At 36.7% G+C, this 22450-nt stretch overlaps 1 protein-coding gene across 9 annotated transcripts in view; it reads left to right on the top strand.

The window, feature by feature from the left end:
• STXBP5L (syntaxin binding protein 5 like) overlaps positions 1-22450 on the top strand; it is a 189286-nt gene that overhangs the window by 74182 nt on the left and 92654 nt on the right. For all 9 annotated transcript variants that reach the window (XM_032098438.1, XM_032098440.1, XM_032098441.1 and 6 more), the window contains exon 5: positions 15838-15972. In XM_032098438.1, the coding sequence (XP_031954329.1) occupies positions 15838-15972 (135 nt within the window). The remainder of the gene's footprint in view (positions 1-15837; positions 15973-22450) is intronic.

The following is a 22450-nucleotide window of genomic DNA, read 5'->3' as shown; positions in this document are numbered from 1 at the left end:
TGGCAGATTCATCTTCGGTAGGCATTTTAGGCAAAATAAATAACTCAGCTACTGGAACTAGACACTGTCTCTATGTGCTGCAGAGAACATTAGGATTAAGCAAAACCACTGGAAACTATTATAGGTCTTCATTATTTTTAATATAATCAGAGCAGACTTTAGCAAGTACAGCTTTAAATACACAACAGTTTACATATTCCTGTTTAAGGTAAGTACAGCTGGGGGAGGAAAACCAGCAAGGACTGCAGTGTGAAATCCAGGTCCTGTAAGCCAGCAGGCACTAGTTGCACTTAGGAACACAGTTCATCTCCTGTCATTTTGAAGCTGAGCTGGTTCAGTTGTATTGACTGACACAGGGAACAGCCCTCCTCTCTTTCTCCTTTTAGCCATTGCTGACTGGTGTGTGACAAATGAGCCAACAGTGCTGCAGCAGCTTATCCACTGACTTACAGCAGCATACATGAGCACAGTGTGACACAGAGTGTTGGGTCTTAAGGTCTATCTGCATGCACTCCACACCAATGCCATGACAATACAACAAGTGCCCTTCTGAGGGGAGTCACTAGGTGACACAATCTGTATAACTGGCTTTGGGACTCTGGTCTGTAATATTTTCTTCAGTGTTAAGGATATGCTGGCACAGAGCAAGAGGAGTCTTTTAAGTGGGCGACTTTTAGAGCAGTTCTGTTAACTGTAACTCACTATTAGTTAGAGATTTGACTCCTACAGTTGAGATTTTGCAGTATTTGAACAAGATGATTGAGAGTATTACTCCAAATGCTTGGAAACAAATTAAAACAAACCAAAACCAAAAAATTGGATGTTTTTGAATAAGGTAATATTTCTTGGGTCTATATTCTTTCCTGACAGTAACTGAATCTTATTTTATTTGCCTTACTGTATCTTTGCAGGATTTTGTGTCCTGTGTTAAGAGCATTTTAAATACTTCCTCTCTCCTTTGCAAATAAACATCATCAAAAAGACAGTAAGAGGCTATTGAATGAATACTGGTGACTGGCTGTGCAGTCTCAGCAGTACGTGTGTCTGTTTATTTGTGTTAGGGAACTTGTGGGTTAGTTAAAGTAGATCCTTTGTCTCACTGCCTGTTCAAGGAGCTGCATTCCTGTGATAGCTTGCCCACTCACAAATTAACCTCCTGGTTAATGGTGTACAGCTGCAAACTCTGTTTATGCACTTCGAAATTAGTCAGAGGTCTGTCATCAAGCAAGGTTCTGTACAGTTGCACAGTCATGCTATACAACAAAACAGATTCTGATTACATGGTGTGGTCTAGCACTCAACTATTGCAAAGAACCATAGAATTCAAATATAAAGCAATATTTCACCATAAAAATGTGCCACAGTTTCTGGAAAGGATGTAAATTTTCTCAGGTTTATGATGGAAAAATCTGAGGAAATCAAAAGAAGCCATGTGATTGGCATTCACTTCCACATCTTGATGAAGATATTACAAAACTTTCCTCTGCGGGTTTTGGCTTGAGGTTTTGTTGTTCTTTTTGTTATTGTGTTGTTGTTGTTCTGGTTGGTTTTGGCAGTTTTTGGTTGGTTGGTTGGTTGGTTTTGCATGTGTAGTGTGGTCTTGAATCAGCATTTGCCACTTTTGAAAGAATGGTGCTCAGGGTTTTCAAAACCCAATATTTTTATGCAATTATTGATCTTGAAAAGATTTCTGAAGCTCATAAAAACCTCTGTTCTAGGGGGCTATGCCTTAGCACTTCAGGACAGAAAAATAATCTCTGTCAGATGTCACTTCAGAAAGACAAAGGGCTGGAAAGATTCTCCAGTGAGAGTGACCCAAATCATGTTTATGTATTTATTTACTACATGCCTCTGCTTTCTCTGTTAAAAAACAAAACAAAACAAAAACAAAAACAGACAAACAAAAAACCCAAAACCGAACCAAAACAAACAAAAAAAATCATTCTTTTTTTACATATTGCATCATGCTATGGAGAATTTCGTAGTGCACTTGACCTGTAGGATGAATGAGAGCCATAAGCTCATCCTGGAAAGTGGCATGCAACCTAGCTGAAATGAAGAACGTCTTGGTTATAAAAAGAAATCAGGCACAAGCATTCTGGGTTTTTTTTGTCTTCAAGACAGATTGGCTAAGCAATCAAGAAAGAGAAAAAATGCAAGACATAGATTTGCTCATTCATACCAAGAATCAACAGGTTTGATTTGCTAGGTTTATGAGACTGTGCAATTCCACTGAAATAGAATGGAAATTGACATGATTCCTAAAATTTGAATAGATCTTAAACAAGTGAGCCTTCTCTTGGAGTGGAGCTGAAGGGACCTGCTCAGTCTGGTTCCCTCAGTTGCACACCAGAGAACTCATATACCTCCCTTTATTAAATGAACAAGCTGACTATGTTTTGCATTAAGGGTTGCTGGTGCCATACGATCCCAGTAAGAAAGGCACTCAAGGCCCCTGTAAGTTAGCTTTAAAATGCTGTTTATTAGAGCTAGCACTACAAAGAATGGGAGAAGAGCATAGGAAATCTGGCATCCCTGCAGATGCTGGGAGCCCCGAGTTGTGCATCATCACACAGGCCTTCAGTCAGCAGGTAACCCCCACTGCAACATAATAACCCATCCATAGAAAGGGTTGCCCCATTTTTGTCATCCAAGTTATTGTAGGATTTTCTTCTAAGGAGAAGGCTGTGTGCATTATTCCTACTATCAAACAGAAAGGACATTAATGCTAAAACTTGCTTCTGCACTGTTGGTGCAACCACCAAGCAGGAGCTGCCTGCAGGCTTCTCAGTGACAACAAGCTGCCTGTGTTTATCCAGCTTCCAAGGGGTACATGCAGCTGAACACAGCCCAGAGACCACACTGCACACGCAGCCCCTGGCACCTGCTCGGTGTCACTCGTGTGTGGATCACCAACTCCTCCACATGCAAGAGTCCCCCAGCCAGGGCCTTGCACTGTTATATAACTACTCAACATGAAATCCACTGTTTGCTGTTCAGGAAAATTGTTCCATGTCAGCTTCATTCTCCTGATGGAAAGAAACCTTCCAGCTTTGAGACTAAATGTATTTTTATGGTTCTTTTATTCCCGTTTGAGATGATATTCTGGTATCCACATTGTCATGCATTTTAAATATTTTGTCTCTCCTTTGCAGATAAACAGCTCATTCATATACATTCACAACCTGATTTTTTGGTTTGAGGTTTTTTTTCATTAAAAAAATCAGGATTATGTGTTTTTCTTTATAAATTTTTGTCTTCATTCCCTTTTCTTTTCTTTGGACCTTTTTTCTCATATCAGTTCTGTCTGAGCTGATGATTCATCAAGGAAACATATTCTAGAAAGGGTCCCATCTGTGCTGTGGCCATTGACAATACCATTTTCATTTGTAATCTCTGCAGGAGTATGTTTACTGATGCATACAAAAATGGCATCTTCCTTTTATGTGGCTTCATCTTACCCATGTTTGTGGTCTTGCTGTGATTGACTAATACACCCATTGCACTTCTTCCCTGATGTATATCTAGTGGCAGGGAATGTGCTGCTTTTCAGTGCAAGCCTTTAACAGTGGAAGCAAAGCAAGACAAGCAAAATTGAAATTACCTTTTTCCATCACTTCTGTATCACGAGTTTTAACCCTAAAGTGGAAGTTCTTTGAAGTTTGAGGCTGTGCCCTTTGCATTTAAAATTGAATTCCATTTCTTGTACTTTACTCATGCAGATTGTCCTTCCTCTGTAGTATTGTGTCCCTAAGAGGTTTCATTAGTATTAGAACCAAGATTACTTGTGAAATTACAACAGCTGTAAAACTAATTCTTAAGAATCTCTCAAATAGCCAATAAAAATTCCCTTTTTCAGTGAAACCAAGCATAAAATAGAAATTAAAATAGAATTTTATAGTGATGTTTTTATAAGTGCTGTATTGAGTTTTGACACATGCTATATTTCCTATAATTGGAGTATTCTGGAATAGCCTACCTTTGGTGAACCTAACTTCCATATTTTGCTATAGTTTTTCAAAATTTTCCTTTTGAAGGACAAAACATTTTGAAGGACTCAAAACCTTGGTTAGCGTGTATTTTTAAGTATAGGTGAGAAAGTAGTAATAGCATTAGAGTCAGAACATCATAGATAACAACATAGCTTAACTTTATCAGGTTTAGTTTTTTATGCTTACCACCTTGGGTGGGATTTGTAATGCAGTCTGAGAGTTGGTGCCACTGCAGAAAAAGTGCTGCAAGAGCTTAAGGTGGCTAGTCTAAAACCAGTTTGGTTTCTTTATGCTTAAATTACACGAGGATAGATGCTGCTCTAAAATAAGATCTCAGAAGTCCTGGTCATATTTGTCATTCTAGAATATTAGAAGGATCTCTGTTTATATCCAGATCCAAACTTGAATTTAAGAATCTCTGTTCTTTTTTAATGGTGGCTTTCACAGTCTTTCCTCAAAGTAATTTTTAGTCCATCAGGATTCTGCCAATATGATTATTGTCAGTTTCATTTCAATTTAAAAAGTCCTTAAATGCATTATGCCACAGTATCTGCTTCTATATGTGTTTGTTAAATAACTTCTCTGAGGGCAAAATGCCTAATAGGCTACATCTGAATAACATCTGACTTAGAGATAGCAGCTGTCTGTGATAGCAGAAGGGCAAAAATCCCCTGAAAGATGACTTAAAACCAATCACTTCACACATGCGCACATGAAACCGTCATGGCCCATAGAACTGCTGGAGAAAAATGCATAGCTGGCACAATTACCTGGGGACTTAAAAACAGTACAGGGCCCTCTGGGCTGACAAACCCCTCTTTTCCAATCTACGTCTTCCTTTGGGTCTCTCTGGCTGTAGTTCCTTGTATTATTTCTCTGAGAAAAAGAACAATGTCTTCAAAATTCCGTTTTGCAAAACATCTTTGAGAAGTTTTTTTTTTCTTTCAATATGGAAGAAAAAAATGTCCTGGATTGTTTAAATTTTATGTCACCTGGCCACATCTGATTGTCTGCCTAGGTAACTTCTGTGTGGGTTTCTTTCTTCTGGGAAAAAGTCCTAATGAGACATAATGTTGCTATATGCTGTCAAACCTTACATCATATGCTGAGCAGTGTGCTTGTTGTTTCTAATGCTTTGTAAAAAATAAAGCATGTTTTTCAGTAGAGTTATGCTTTTTTGAGAAAACACAGGGTAACATGTTATGCTGTTTTCACATAGCAGCTATGTTGCCAAATTGCTCTGAGGCCAAGTTTGGATAACAAAATTTAAAATACATGCTCACAGCTGTACATTGAACAACTGTGTTTCATGGTCTCAGTCATAACAAATGAGAGGCCAAATACTGTAATACAAAAATGCATCATATTAGACAACAGAAAAAAAATAAAGATGTCTTTTAAAATGTAAGCAAGTTCAGGCAGCATAAACAGTCTATACTATCAGTTGAATTTTCTTGTTACAGTTATAATGTAGATACAGGAATGATATGGTTTTCTCTTTTGAAGTTTTCAAATTAGAGTTTTGAAATACCTTTCAGGGTTCTGTTCAGATCTTTCCACTGACCTTTGTTATATTAGATTTCCAGTCATATGTTGGAGCAGTGAAGAACATGCTCCCGTTCAGTTGCAGTAAGTAATTTTGTTCTTGGAAACCACCCCACCTCTTTCCTGCCCAGACACATGTCAGCTTCAAGCAAGAACCCAATGCAATGATTTAGGATACTTCTCCTTCTGTCACAATAAACTCTGGGCATTATTCCAGTAAATCAGAAATAGAGCTAGTAATGTCGGTGTTGAGATTATATCATTAAACAGTACATGAGCAGGAAGAGAAGAGAGACTACAGATTGCAGAAAAACAAGGACCATTAATCACAGAGTCCCTGTCTACTGAAGCGCAACAAATGGGAACAGCTGGTCTCCAATAAGTCTACGTGATTTTAATTGATGGGAGCTGTAAAGAAAAAAAGCATGCATATAAAGAAAAAGCATGCACATGTAAAATTATTTTTTCTTTGAAGTCAATTTCAGTATTTCAGTCTTATCCTGATTTTAGTGTGTCATTCAAAATAACTTGATTGATATTGATATAAAATTGGGTTTAAACTTACTTTAGTAAGAATGCATGATAAACACAGATTTGTGTATATTGCAGCTAGCAGAGGGTGAAATCCTAACATATCTTTAGTTTACTTTTCCAGCAGCTCTGTGAAGTCAAGCTGTTAAACAAAAGACAAGTTTCAACCTTTCATCTTTGAGCTAGGTCCCAATTTACATTTTTGGAACTATGAGACTGGGAAACAAAAAACTGCATTTTTGATTTATGTATTCAATGTTGGGTGAAGGGATGAGAGAAACTCTACCCCCTAGGTGTTCGGGTTTTTTTCATGCAGATGCTACAAAATCAATGAAATAAACACATCAAAAACTTTCTCTTTTGAGAACATCATCTCCCTGTTCCATCCTTTGTTTGGCTTTTTTCGTTGCTAAGAAACTCAGTGGCTCTTACTGTACTCTGTATTGCCCATCACTGTCAGTGTGTTTGGTATTACAACCCTCTTTTTACTTAACCTTCAAAGAAATTTCTAAAGGACAAGTGAAGTATTACAAATACAAAATAGTGATTTCACAAGCCAGTAGACAAGAGAAAAATCATGTACATTGTCTTTTCCCTGAAGATGAGACCAACAGTCTGTTTTCCAACCCTGTTTCATTAATTTGCTCACCTCACTGATTTTGTGAAATTTTTATTCTCATTTTTGTTGTGTAATGACCCTGAGTCAGCATCAGAAACAAATTAGAAGTCAATGAAAAGAATGCTGGTTTCTTCCAGCATCTTTTTCTGTTTAAGGAAGCAAGTTTCCATGTAATTTCTTTGTCTTTTTCTCTTGGGACCAAGTCTTCATGTTACACCTGTTTAATCCATGGCATTACTGTTGTGTAATACTAAAGATCTAGCCAGGGAGAGTGTGTCACTGTCGCCGTCACTGTCAGATCCTGCTCCTACAGGTAAGACATTCCAATGAATTTGCAGTCAAAACCATGAAAGGGAGTTGACAAAAGAGGGTATCTCTTTGCTGTGCATTTGCACAAGAGGAAGGAAAGCAATTTTCTGTCATTCTGAAAATGAAGCAAATTATTAGTAGCACAGGCTACAAAAATTGTCATGCCCTTGCACATTGGGACTTCTAAGTTGTTCTTGAGCTCCAGTAATGCCCATAACTTGCTGCAGAGCTACTGTGGACAGCCTTGGAGGGTGGGAATTTCAGTGCCTGTATCTTATAGGAGGTTATAGTGCAGCTGTCTTTGTGTTATGGCATATTGGATAGGTCAAGGTGACCTCTTACGGAGTTGTAAGAAGATTAGTTATAAGAAATAAAACTGGAAAAAACCAAGGGACCTGTGGCATACTGTAGACTTTGACTGTCCTTCTAAAGAGTTCATAATAACCTCATACGATTTTATCTAAGTACATAAATTCAGTCTTCATTCAAGGGAGATCTCTGGGTTTACTAATTTAATCAAATGGAATGCATCTAATATATTCCTGAACATGCTTTTTCTCATTTGTTCTAGGTTCTTTTGAGTTAATTGTTTGTAAATAATTTATGTTGACAGCCATTACAAATATTCATGTAGTTGCTACACTGATGTTTTATGCAGTTAACATAAGCATTTCTTAAAACAAGTATTTTTTTAAATGCTGTAAACTATTTACTACAGTTGTGATTGCAAATTCATTTGAAATAGTGAGGTCACAAGTCAAGAATGGACCTAACTTGTAGGGTTATTTCCCCTGTCCAGAAGGTTTACACAGGAAGTTCTGGCTTTTGAAGAAACAGAGGAACCAGCCTACTTTTAATCTCAATTATTTTAACGGAAAAGAAGGGGAACAAGAAACGGAATATACTATTAATAGTGCTTTACCTTGCACTTTATATTTTAGTTTTTAACACTTTAAAGGATTAATGATCAGTCCCAATTTCTAAAAATCAGAATGCTTCAGAATGTGCCAATAGATCCAATGAAAAAAGAGGGACAAACCCAAAATATATTGAAAAAGAAATAGTTTTCCAGCTGCATTTCTTAAAATTTTACATATATTTTTTTGTGCTTCTTGTTTTCTTCATTCTTTTAAGTTGCTTATATAAAGTATTTCAGGTAAGGGACACCATAAAAAATGCTTGTGTCTTAAACACATTGAAAGCAGCAATGGACCACCAGCCAGATGACATGTACAAATAATTTGATGGAAAATAGCTGCATAAGCTTTTTGCTTTGTCAAAATAAATAATTGTGTTAGATATCTCAGCACTATTTAAGCCTATTGGTCTAAGTGAAACCCTAAAGTGAAAATGTTTTCTTAACATTTCTTCTACGTAGAATTTGCAGAAATTGAAGTGGGGGCGGAGAAGGATGCCTCTTAATTATATACAGGATGTTCACAAGTAGCTAGAAGTATACTTTGCTTTGGATAATTTGTATTGAAATTACAGTTTAGAGGTGGAATCCTGATTTGTTGTACCTCACCATTTGTAGAAAATCTCCCATCACTGAAATTCTTTAAATCAAGAGGTATCTTTTAGTAATTTATTCTAGCTGAAGTGGTAGTTAATTTGAAGAAATCAGGATTAAACAGAAAAGAGGAACCCCAAAGGTTCATTTCTTACATTCCAATCCACAAATTAAATTATTGCTCTTGTACAAGCACCAGTGACTGTGATGAATACTTGTATCTAAGCCAGTATAAAACAAAGATAAATAAAACTGTTCTGTGGACTGATTGGGTAAGATGAATAGTCTGAGATACCAAACTTGAAAGGAACATTGGCAAATAGAAGTATAGGTGTAGAAAGTAACTTGTTACCACTGCCTTGACTCCATTTTTCATACACATTTCTATGTAAGGAACACGTATTAAGTTGCCTCATGTAAAGCAATTCATTTTACTGTCTTTCTTTAAAACAGTGATCTCTACAGACTACAAGGTATAAGCTCAAGTAATGTCTTCAAGTGGTCATACTGTCTGCAGGTATTGGTAGTTCAGGCAGGAAATAGGCACAGTGATATGTGAGCTAAACAGTGACTTGTTTCACAGTTTTTAATTGTAAATAGTTTGTGACTTTCATTAATAACTTAGAATTTATTGGTTGAGATGATTCACTGAGTAGTTATAAACAGAATAGTCACATTCAGCTCTGAATTTGGTGGAAAAATAGAATTAAGTTCTAACTCTTACACTTCTCATTAGATACTCTTCACCTACCCAGTCCTGTCATCACCTTTATTTGCAGTGTATGCACTATAGTCTTAAAACAACAAATATATGAGCAGTCTGTATAACACTCTGGAAAAAATCCAGAGACAAAACTGTTCATGCAGTATTTTGAGAATATCATTTACCTTAATATTCCTGTTGTGCCCAGATGTTCCTAAATAACAATGTGGTTTATCCTATGCTATGGTGGCACCAGGATGCAATGCAATTTATGCTCAATGTGTTTTTAGCTTGACTTCAGTTTCTTCTATGTAAGTAATTAAAAGATAAAATAAGACAGATCAACTGATTTTAATTCAAAATAACTGTTGACTGCTGATGCTAGCAGAAAATATATGTGAAAGAGAATATTTTTCTTAATTGAAATCGAAACTAAATCTGTTTTTAAAAAACAAGTTGACTACAAGTATCAGTCTCAAAGGCACGTTTGGTTCATTCACTTTCTGCTAGGATCTGTGTGTGCAGGGCTGCTATGAGTTTCTGAAATTATCTTATATGGTATGTGGAGAATCTAGTTTGAATAGGAGAAATATTCATGTTGTGATTAGTATCACCAAGACCCTAAAAGGAAGAAACTCTCCAGATGTATTGAACTGCTCTATATTTCATTTGACTCTTAGCCAGCCAGTTAGTAATTTAAAGTATTTCCTGTACTTTCACATCAGCCCTAGAGACTTTGCGTACTCTCCAAGTAAGTTAAAATGAGAGTGGAAGTTAAACATTGGAACTCATAATAATGGAGTTCATCTTGGATTTCTGTCTTCCTAGGACTTCCTGGTATGTAACAACACCCCGTGTTGCAGAGGAAATGTTGTTATTAATGTGCACAGACCCAGTTCACATCTGTCTGGGGAACTGCACAACCATCTGCTGAAAACACATCACATCATGTGGATGGCAGACTGCATGAATGGCTGCTGCTGTACATGGTTTTTACATCTTACAGTGCTGATAAGCTCCAAATTTATATATAGACCAGGAAGAAAACTAAATACCTCCAGAGGCCAAATAGCTCATAATTTACATCCTTTGCTAGATCTGCTGGAAACAACTCCTTTTTTTCATTGTCAGTAGCTTTAACCTGTGCTTCTGTTTAGGCACATCAGGTCAGCTACAAATTACTTCGCGTGAATATCTGTCTGAATCTTCCTGTGTCCATTTTGTGACTTAAAGCAATGATCTCAGCTTGAATATTCTCTACTGAACTGACAGAAAAGTAACCTTACACTTCCTGAGAATACTGGCTAGCCAGAAGCTATCTCAGTCCACTTTCATCCGCTGGAGAAGGAGGGGCACTAGATGAGTCTGATGTGCTTTGTTTTGTTTTAGTTTTGTTCAAAATTACCAAAAGATTAAGGGAGTATGAGGGAAGAAAATAAATTAGGTGGAAATAAATTGTGCTTGCTGATGAAGGGAGAAGAGGAGTGGTACAAAGTCCTGAGGCACCCCCAGCAGCTTTAGTTTTTCATTGTTGGGGTGAAGAAACCCTGCAGATACCAGGACAGAAGGGAAGGGCTTATGTAGTGGTTTTCCTCTGTCGTGAATATTCATTGAAGGCTACACAGGCCACAGATTCCTCTCAAAAAAGAGCTGCTTTGAAAAAGGACCTGACATAACATCAGTCTGTCATTGGCAAGTACCAGGGATGATGCCCAGTCTATCAGGTGGCAGTGCCAAGAGAACAGCTTCTGGGGATGACCAGCTGAAGGAAATAGCATAAATTAGCTGAGAGTACTGAAAGCATCAGAGGATGCTGGAGAAAATCCCTGGAGTCAGGGGAAGAGCCATAATCACTGCAATGAAAAGGAAGACTTTTGATAGCCATAACCTTCTTAAGAAGGTGATCAACTTCCTCAGCAGCTGCATTCATCCATGCTGGGGCAATGCACTGTAATTGGGGTGTAAGACAGTGGCAGTCCCTTAGGCATCACTGAGAGCAGAAGGTGGGCCAGGACCATGACTGGCATGCCTTGGAGCTACTGGGCTTGTTTCCTGTCAGCTACCCATGTTCCCAGGTTAATGCTCCTTCATGTTTTATCTCCCACTTTTCCTGTAAATTTGTGAGATTTCCTTATTTCCTGAGAACATGGACGGTGTAGTTTATTTTGGTAGGATTCTGAAATGAAGTTCAAGCTGATGTTTGTTTTCTGTAGGAGCTTACAGAAACTGAATTCCTCTGCCAGTCAGTGCTGGGCATAGAGGATACACAGTTTCTATGCTTGTTAGTATTTAAGATTATCTGTATGAAGGGAAAAGCCATAGTATAAATTTAATTGCAGTTTTGATGTCCACGAATGAGCAATTAAATAATTAATTTGGAATAACTGTTTATCATTTTGACAGAAAGGCAATTTACTCTCCCCACTTCAGCAGCTCTCCCCACTCACCACCAGCAATAGTGTTCCAGGAAAACTTTTCATACTAAAAATGGAAAAACAAAAATAACAAAGCAGAGGCGGAAAGAAATGTTCTCAAAATTATCTTTTCTCTTTCTTAGAGAAATACAAGTAATGTAATAAAGATGATTTTAAGTCATCTGAGAGTATTTACTAATACTTCAGAGAATATAGCATTCTAAATTATTTTAACATTGTAGTAATCTACTAATATGCAGTCAGTTTTTGGCCATGGTTGTTAGACTGTAGAGTGTTGTGATTTTCTGAAAAATATACCTTTTTAAGATTTGCTAGTCAGAATATATTCCTTTCTAAAATGTTTTGACAATGCCTCTTTCAGTTATTCCATTATGTCTCTTGTCTTACTTATGAAATTTTAGTTACGTTTTTAGGACCTTAGCAAAATAGTTTTCCTTACTTTATTCTGATTTAAGTGTTTTAGCTAGTACCTCTTGATTTTTTAAAAATCACATTCTATATCCTGTTTTGTCATTTGGAAGAATGATACAATGTTCCAGACTCTTCTGGCAGAATAGAAACACCTTTTTTGGGTATCAGTTCGTGGTTTTTACTATTTCTTACAATGATCGATAAGATTCATGTTGTGGTTTGCTGCTAAGAATATGTAATATCCACATTTCTGGCTGGCTTTCTGTTAAGTGATCAACATTGAGAAAATCCTCAAGTTTCCATTCAATTTGGTTGCATGTTATGTCAGTCAGATTGACAACCTGATTAAACTTTGTCAAAAGCACTTCTTACTGACATAATTCAGTACAACCCCTACCTTCTTAAGAAGAAAAATAGCCTTTCTTTCTTTCTTTCTGGCTTATTGTCTCGTTTTTGTAATGGCATCAAAGGACATCTTAATTTGCTTGTGGGATATATGACTAATAGAGTCATATAATAGAATACCTTTCATCCACAGTGAAAACTACAGTATGAGACTTCATTGTTTTCTCTTGAAGAAATTGTTATGTAATTTCAGTACTTACCGAGATGGAAGATATTCATTAAAAATCTGAGTCTTGCTTCAAAGTTTCCAAGCCTCAAAGTCAAGTTAATGTTTTCTGTAGAAGTGAAAAGTCAATAATATATAAATCAGTTTGAATTTAATTTACATAATGTAAAATAAAACTGGATTGTCTTTAAGGGAATACCATTTTCTTTTAAGCTCACATATTGCAAAGGGTTTCATGACATTTATACATTTCATAATTAGACATTTCATAATGTCTAGTAACAGTTTGGGTAAACAAGGAAGACTCATAGGGTAGTTTTCTTTGTGGAAGAAAAAACATACAAGAATATTTTCTTATCTGGCTGTCCCATAAATTTGTCATGACAAAATGAAATTATTTAAGAGGAAGTAGCTGATCTTAAGAAAACAGGAGAGGCTGTGGTGCATTTTTTTCATTCTTTAGCAATACCTAATTCCCTTTTGGTGCTTCATATTGTACATCCAGACTTACTAGTGACTGATGCCTGGGATTTCAGATAAGCTAGCAGGATATTAAGTCTAATAACTTATGGCCTAAATACTTATTAGTAGTTACTACGTTAGTCTGATTTTTCTCTTGCTGTAGGACCTTGTTCTTAAAGCATTATGTTCTTGGAATTTTAAACCTAAGGCAGGCAGACAGAGGACATGCAATATCTGGGAATGCAGACATCCGCTTAGTCAGTTGGTTGTTGTGGCAGCGTGTCCTAGAGATCATGACGTAGAAACCAAAAAGGATGAAAAGCAGCCCAAAGCAGCCTCAAGCAGTGTGTGAGGTGATGTTGAAACTTTATTCATAATCAACTGGATTCATTCTTGCACATGGGAAACCAAGTTTTCTGCAGTACCCCATTCAGGGTTGTGAATGGATTTAACAGAGGACTGAAAAATAGTATTGTCCTAGGTGGACTTGAACCTGTTTAGTCTGATGACACTACTGCAAGGATTTGGAGTAGCAACATTCAAGTCAAATAGGGTTCACGTTGGAACTCATGAATTTTTTGTCAGTCACTAGATAGCTATGTTTTCAACATTTTCAAGTCAAAATTGTCTTCTCTTCCTGTAATTTAACAGTTTACTACAAATGAGTGTTGAGTGACCTTCAACATGAAGTGATTTAAGAGGGTTTATCAACCAGAGGAGTTTTTTATGGGCTGGGACCTAACAAAGCACTCATATGCTCTGCAGTGAAAGAAAGAAGAGTAGAGGTAGTACAGAAATGCAAGAAATAAAACAACAAAAAAAAGACTAAATATTTATTTAACCAGAAGTGAAGGAAATGGTGTACCTGAAGAGAAAGCAGAAGAAGTAGAGTTGTTTAGTGTAAAGGAAAAGGATCAGGAAAGATGTGAAACTATTCCCATTTGAAACTATAAAGTCAAATGGGCAAATGGTGCTTTGCACCTGTTATGAGCAGAAGAATAAAGCTAATAGCTTGAACTCCATCAGGGATTATGTAGGGGACATACACCTTCTGCAGTTGTTTCTGTTGGATCTTTGTTGGTCTGACTGCACCCACAACATCAGTACTATGTTGCTGCTTGAAGGCATTTTCAGTTATGCATACTAAAATATAACTCCCATTCTCAAAGCAATTCTCTTGAAAAATTTGGTGCCCTTTCCACTAAAGGCTCCAGAATTGCTGCCAAAATTAGACAACTGATGGTAAAATTTAACCCTGTCCAGCTGGACAGAACAAAGCCTATCTCATATTTCAGTCTCACTTTAATCAACAAAACAAGATTTCTGTGAAGGGTAAGCCTTATTCCTGGTTCCATGATTCCACAATAATTTTCCCCGTAAGTTAGGATGTGAAGACTCCATATTTCAGCTGTATTCAATCCAGTGTGATGCATAAGTACAAATAAGGGAATTTTCCTCACTTGAATGAATTTAGCATTAAAGGTACTGACAGTTTATTAGATACTCTGAAAACTACAGAACTATGCAAATACAGTGTATAATCTGTTTGGAACCTTTTTGTTTGTTGAGAGTACTTTACAGGGAACAATTACATAAAGCATATTTAATTTGTATAATTATTGAACAGTTCCTTAAAGAGTGGCAAATACTCAACTCAGAGGACTTTACTTGACTGTAATTGGAGAGAGCCAAATTACTGAAAGATTGCCAACACCCCTCTCACTCCTTCATAATAAATTCAGAAAGATTGCTGTACCATAAGAATGTAAATTTTAAATATGCATGGTTTTAAATACTGTATGTACTTTTTTGGGGGTTGGAGGCGCTAAGGAAAAAAATAAATCAATTTTGTATATAAAAGCCAGAAATAACCTGTTTGTGGAACTGAGTGATAAATATAACATACAACATACCAAGCAAAATAACTGGGTTTTTGTCAAAATTTACAAGTCTGTACCATAAGGTTGGATTAAGTTTCAGTCTCTGTAGGTAACATGCATTCACTTATATTTAAGTAGCAAATGTCTTCTCATCTCGATTTAGTTTTGTTTGAATGTATGTAGTATCTATATAATAAGCATAGTATGAAAGTTACCTGAATCTACTCATTTGTCATCTGTGAAAACTTCTATATATTATCATGAGAAATTGTCATGACATCTTTCCAAGCTAATGTAGCACCTGTTCATCACCTTGTAATATGAATGTAGGATTCAGTGTGCCTGTGATAATTCAATTTTGATAAATGCTCTTATCGAAGGCCCTAGTCTTCCAGATGGCAAATAAATGAATGTTTTCTTGTGTGAATTATGGTGTTACACTTCTGTTGTACAAAACACGAATTCCACTGATGTCCACAAAACTCTGTGTGTTCAACTGGATAATCTGCTTATTCTAAGAAAGGAAATAAGAAAGCCGCCTTTGAGAGCCCTGAATACTATCAAAGTGCAATGTACATGCTCATGGAGATAGATAGACTTAGTTCAGTGCTCAAGTGATCCATCTCTTTTTTCCTGCCCTTAATATAGGCAGGCAGGATGGCCCTGTTTTGTTTCATGTTCTCTTTTATGATTTTCCTAGACATGACCCCCAGAACCTGCACATTTTTCAGAATGCCAACTGGGCAGGCTTTTCTCAAGTTATAAAGTGGAAAGAATAATTCTTTCAGCTGCAAAATTGTTTAAAAATATTGTTGATGTGATATTCAGTCACTTTTATTTTGTTGTTTTGTATTTTTTTTCTTTTCCAGGATTACTTACTGCCATCTACCTTTCCAGAGTAAATGGCTTTATGTTGGAACAGAGAGAGGAAATACACACATTGTAAATATTGAGTCCTTCATTCTTTCTGGATACGTTATCATGTGGAACAAGGCAATAGAACTGTAAGTGCAGGCTTTTTTTCATTTGTACGCGTGGTCGTTTTCATGGCTGTCTTAAGTTCAATTTTTAAGAATTATTTGGTTTTGCAAATATTATCAGATCTTTTGAAGCCTTTAATTTCTGTGAATGCATTTGCAGTATTAACTGGTTTTTTACAGGACATTAGGAATCAGATTTATGTAATGTAATTATATTTCATATAAAAGAAAAAAAAATTTGGTGTACTGTTCCATGAAATACAGAAAGTCTGTAATCACCAAACTTCAGATTTTGCTATTTTTATGAGGAAATCTTGATCACCATATCCTCCATTCTATGAAGAGAATAATGGAGTATATTTGCCCTAAGACTCTACAGAGAACTTTTCTTCATTGAGCTGTGAAATCATTTCAATGAGAAGGGAGAGGGGGAGGTCTCTAGACCAAGCCTCCTGCTCAACACAGTGGGAATTTTAAGGTTAATTCAAACACATCAAAACCTGATGAAGTGATAGGAAACATAATGAGTGCCTATTAAATAATAGTTCTCTAACAAGCTAAGCCAGGTGCCTGTGTTGTGGGTATGAAATGGAAAGAGACATAAAAATCTGACTGGGATACATCTATGCTTCCTGCAGGTAAAAGCCTTGACAGAAATGAAAAACTCTTTCTCTGCTGCTTCCTCTGTGGAGTTCCAGCAAGAGGAACTTCTGTGGGAAAGCTCAGAGTACTTCTTGCAGTTTCTGAGATATTTGCTTCATGTTGTGAGCGAGCTGTAACTTCTGGTAGTAAACTGAAATACACCCATCTCGGTGTACCAAGAGAACAGTATCTAAGAACAGGATTACAGGCCTGCAGTTCTCAAAAATTCATTCCTTCTTGTCCCTCTACTATTATTATTATACTAATCACTCTGTCCGCCAGGTTGACAAATTTGATGCCTCATTTTCTTCCTGCCCTTCTGCCCCCCCTAAACTTCATAGGCACAATTGGAAAAATCTAAGTTTACCTTCAAAGAACACAAAAACAAGGATTTATGTAGTAATCAGGATTTAGTCTGATGGTAAATCTTTCATCCAGTTCTCAGTTTTGGAATGTTTGGTTGTTCTGCCCCTGTGAGACTGCTCAGCTCTGTTAAGTAGTTTTTGGCTACAAAAAAGTACTGCTGGAAAACATGGTTTAATGAAAATTTTGATGAGTTATTCAGGTGGCAAGTATCCTAATTGTTTTCTATTTCTCACTTTGTTTTGGTGACATTGGCATATTGGAGGGCTCTTGGAATCCTGTATTTTAGAATGTATATGTTTACTCCATTGAGTAGATAACATCTTTAAGTTTTTGAGAACAATATGTTTTCATTTTGTGTGTGCTTCTAATTTTCTCTCCTCCAGAAATTAGGATGTTCTATTCTGTAGGGAAATAGATCCAAAAGTTTTTTATGGACTGGAAGCCTTCCACCAAGTTTCACTTCCCAATTATTTCAAAATTCTTCTGGATAAATGTTTTTTAAATTATTTTAATGGCCACAACAAACAATTTTCATGAGAATAGAATAGAATGATGCTTCTCTTTCTATGTGGGAAATAAGGGCTGCTTTCTAACAAGCTTCAGTACTGAGTTGACATAGGCTAGATGCGGTGCAATAAGCTCCCTCTCTGGAACCTTCAAGGAAGCACGGAGCCTCTACTATCTTCTTTGTATTGTCTACGGAGAACCATACCTATATTTTCCAAAATTTCTCTTCCATAAGTTGTGAAGGATAATGACTACATAATAAAGATAGGCCGTGTCACCTCAAGCACTTGGAGGTGCTGTATGGTTACCAAAATATGTTCTTCTTCTAAAAAGCAAGTTTGCCATGTACTGTTTTGCTGACAGGTGAGCACAGGTATTCGTTCATTACTGCTTCTAGTTCTGCCACTCTTACAAGGATAAATTGATCCATGTAAGTGGTGTGCTTCTCTAAAGCTCCATCCTCTCCATGCAATCTCATCATGTACTCCTTGATACGGAGTGGAGGAAGTCGTCCTTGCAAATATTTCGTGGGTGGACAGGAGATCCTGTGTGTCTCCAGATTAATTTCTCTGTATTAGAGGAAGAGGCTGGTGGGACTAAGGGTGATGTTTGCCACAGCAGCCACTTTTATAGATGCTATAGTCCTGCTGAAGTTGAAACTGGGTGACTCACTAAAGTAATATGAACTCTCTCTGGTAATAAACTATGATGTCTCTTCCAGTACTGTTGCTTTCCTGCACATAAAATGGAATGTAGATTAGCTTTTAAAGGAAATGTTATTAACTTAAAATGTACTTCATGAGACTGTTCTTATGATTGTAGACTTTCCTTTAGAATAGTACTGAGAAAAATGTTTGAGAGGACAGTTTTATTTTGGGCCATGGCTTATGTTCTGATTGGATTATATTTTTTAATCTTCACATTATTTTCACATAGTTTTTGCATATTTTTCACATTTTAGTATTTTAGAATCATAAAATAATTCATGTTGTAAGGCTTCTCTGTAATTTTGTAGACCAACTTCCTGCTCACACTAAGATCAGCTAAAAAGTCAGGTTGTTCACGGGTGTATAAATTCACAGGGCCTGTTGATGTTAGGTACTTTCAAAGATGAAAGAATGTAGGAAAATATATGTATGTAAAATTCAGGAAAATCTTCAACCTTACAATAAACAGTGTAAAGGGCAATGGTGCTCATAACATTATGTTAAGCTCTGAGTTAATTATAACATTTCAGAGTGTGAGGTTAGGTTAGCTTGACAATGTTAGTATTCTCTGTAAAGCTTGGAAGGAGAGGAAGGCTTGGAAGAGTTACCTATTGTGCAATCATATGTCTGTCAAACTTCTTAGCAAGAGAAGACCAGTAAAAGCCATTGCTCTGCTGCTATATTCAAGTCCTCAGCTTACATGGAGGGTTTATAAATAAAATTTTAAGTGTGTCAAGTTTTTGTGTCATCTGCTCTAACAAGCCTGAAGGAGTTCATCCCTCTTCATGCAATTCTTACCCATTTTCTAAAACTGAAAGTCTACTGACACAACTTCTCTTTCTTTTAATCCCCCCCCTTTCTTTTCACTGATTTGTATCTGCTTCTAATGAAATCTCCATGTAACACTCATCCTCAGAAACAAACAAACATTTTGAGTCAGTGAGGCCCATCAAATGACTGCAATAATTTTTTTGTCATAGTGATTCTGTTGCAGTGAAATACTGAGGTGAGGAGGCTTGGTAGGTTGAAGACTTGAAGGGGAAGCAGGTTTAGATGTAACATTTTTAGACTTTGCATGTGATGCAAGAAATCTGATCACCTTGTCCTGCATGGCCACTTTTACTTGCAAAGTTGACATTTGGTTTGGATGGATTTTTCTTGTGATTTTCTTGTCTACTTTTGTATCTGAAAGATCTGTAGAGCACTATATTTTTGAGTGATAGTGGTTTTATGACTTGTTCAGAAGTATCTAGTAGAGAAACATGTCAAAAAGATGATTGCAATACATATTTTATCATAGGGACTATTGTCTTCTCTTGCAGGAGAGATCATTCAGTGGGCTTAAACAGTATCTAACGTTAGTGAGAAATTAAGGCCTGAACAGCTAATAGTGCAAAAGAAACAGGGTTTTTTTAAGATTATTTTCAGAACTAAGTTGTAACCAATTCCGGAAGTTACAGGAAAAATTTCCTTCTTAAATCATGTGCACTGTCTGTGTCTCAGTGGACTTGTCCTTGAACAGAGCTGAGAAAAAACACAAGCATATGGGTACCAATTCTTGTCTCAGCCATTTCTCTCATCTCATGAATTATCACTACTTCAGGCCGCACTGAAGCATCTTCTCAGCCAAGAATGAATAAATCAAAACTTTTTCACTTGTCATTTCTCTGTCATGTAACATAGCTAGTCCTTTGCCAGAGGGGTTTGAGGCTCACAATACTGTTTGGTTTTCTACTCTCTAATAAGCAAACATTTTCTCTTTTCCTTCCAAATGTTTGGAAACAGCTTTGGAAGAGAAGGATAGTCAATGAGCACAGCATGTCCCCATTTACTCCAACTACAGTGAGATCGATTTTCACAGCAGGATCATACACATTTGGGAAGGTCATCCGATGTTGGAAAGGAAAATAAGATCTTAATATGTGTCCACTGAACTCCAAAAATGAAAAATCTGCATTATAAGCTCCCAGTAAGATTCCAGTGTTCGAATACCCACTGTCTAATGAATGAATAACTGAAACTTGCCAAAATTTATGGCATTTGGAGTATCAAAGAATTGGGCAGACTGGAACTCAGTTATGACTGAGCCATAACTTGGTATCTCATTTCTTAGCCCTTTCTTTGCCCATCCCCATTTCCTAAAATGGTGAGTCAGAGTCAGTAGTTCCACAGCAGTGAGGGAAAGCAGTACAAAGGAGGAGAAGTAACAGTCTAGAAGTATCTGCTACCCCCTCTGTGTGTAGATCCAAATGGAGATAGTTATTAATATAAAAAAAGCACAAGTTTCAAGGCTTCCCACTTCTGAACATTTCAGAAAGTGTGTCTAAGACTCAGAGTTGCAACTTGAGGTTGAACTGATTCTTGATTGCTCCAACGCCCAGCTTCGATCCACAGCACATGAATAATGTATACAACTTACTCATTCTCTTAAATTTCTCTGTGGCTCTACCTGTGAAAAGAAGGTCTTAAATTCCCTGGAGCACTGCAACTTTATGTGAAGTGGAACTGTGGAAGATATCTGACTACTGACACTAAAGAAGTATCTGTCTATGCACGTATTTTTTTAAGCACTGCCACATTCAGTCAACTTCAACTCCATAACAATGACTAATAGAAATGTTTTCTTTCTTTTCCCCCTCTCCTAACTCCTTCTATCGCTTTCTAACACCAGATTTTTATTCTTCTCAGAAATCATATAGTACTTCTCCAATTGTGCAGGCTATTTTTTCTCTCAAAAGGAAAATTGTTTTGATTCGATTCTGTTTTGTCATAGTGTACTTCTACCTCCTTTAAAGATTGTCTTGGTGTTTGAAGTTCTTATGACAGTATTAAAGTCACTTGATTTCTTAGACTGCATAAAACATTCCAGGATAATTGAGGAATATATCATCTAGGTATTTTCCACATTTTCCTGGGTTCAGATTATAACATTGTTAAAGACTTCTTTTTGAGCTTTTCCATTTTAGGATCAAATAATTAAATAAAAGCTTCCATCCTTACAAGTCTCTTAAAGACTGTTTTACAGTGACTGGTTTCTTAATTTCAGTCCAATTCTTCTGAGTCAGAGTCACGTCTTACAGCATAACCACTCTCTCATCTCCCCAAATGAACATACACCAAGTAAATTAATACCTGCTGCTGTCAGGAACAACTTCTGATGAAGTGCAAAACAACTCAAATTACCAGTATCTTCTTAGCAAACTTCTAGTTTTAGTTCTGTATAGCTGTCATGGGAATCTTTCAATTCTGCAGTCTGTTTTTGTGGGCTTAAAGGTCAACAAAAACTATGAAATATTGCAAACTTTTGTATCATTAGCTCATACTTTCTTCTTGCTCTGTTGAAGTTAGCTTTCATTTCAGAAATTTTTTACTGCAAATCATTGCTGATAGTTTTTCTACTTGACCTTCTTTTTTTCTTTTTTCTTTGTGCTGTGTATTGACTTGGATTTGTGTTTTATCCTTTTTGTGCCTTTTCAGAGCTTTTATTTTCTCAGTCATTCTCAGCTGTACCCCGGCTACTATTTGAGAATGAAAAGTTCCCTGCTCAGTTTTTTCACTTATGCTTTATTGTCACCTGCTGATTCTTCATTATTTTTCCCTTTCTTGAGGGATAGGACCTGGTTAGTTTTTATGCAGTTCCCCAAGCCAGCTTGAGGGAATGCCTATACACAAATATCTGTCATCAACAGCTGAGTGTTTTATTCACAATAGCTTCAAATCTGATTGGTTTTCCAGGACCTCTTTGTCCTTTCCAGGAGCTGTTGGATCTCTGCTTTTGCATTTAATGTAATTCAACCGTGGGGTTTTTTTCTTTGTAGGCAGTTCCACAATGACAGTGTCCAACTCCCCAGTCTCCTTGACAACTTTACTGTAATACCAATGAGGAGAAACAGAACATTTTATGTATACTAAAACTGCTTGAGGCAAAATGGGTTTTGTGTGTAGACATTTCCACATGCAGTATAATTTACTGTGTGAAAGTAGTAATTACTGTATCTGTAGCTCTGATAGTGTTTCATGAGTTCTATAAAATGATATTATTGATATAATGTAGTTAACTAAATAATTTCTTTGTTTAATCTTGCTTGTAGTGCAGTCATGACATCTACCCTCAGGAGAAATTGACTGTAGAGCCTAATGCCTCGCTCTCCTTTTACAAGCAGCTCTTCCCTAGGGCTCCAAAAGATACTGCTATTGTTTCTATTTATACATACCTTCCTTGAGGAGACAAGGAGATGCAAGAAGTGAGGCACTGATCTGCCTTTGGCAGACAATTCCTG

Source organism: Corvus moneduloides, chromosome 2, assembly GCF_009650955.1.
Source record: "Corvus moneduloides isolate bCorMon1 chromosome 2, bCorMon1.pri, whole genome shotgun sequence".
Lineage (NCBI taxonomy): Eukaryota > Metazoa > Chordata > Aves > Passeriformes > Corvidae > Corvus > Corvus moneduloides.
The sequence above is the reverse complement of the archived record's forward strand: the minus strand, read 5'-3'. Positions and strand labels throughout refer to the sequence as shown.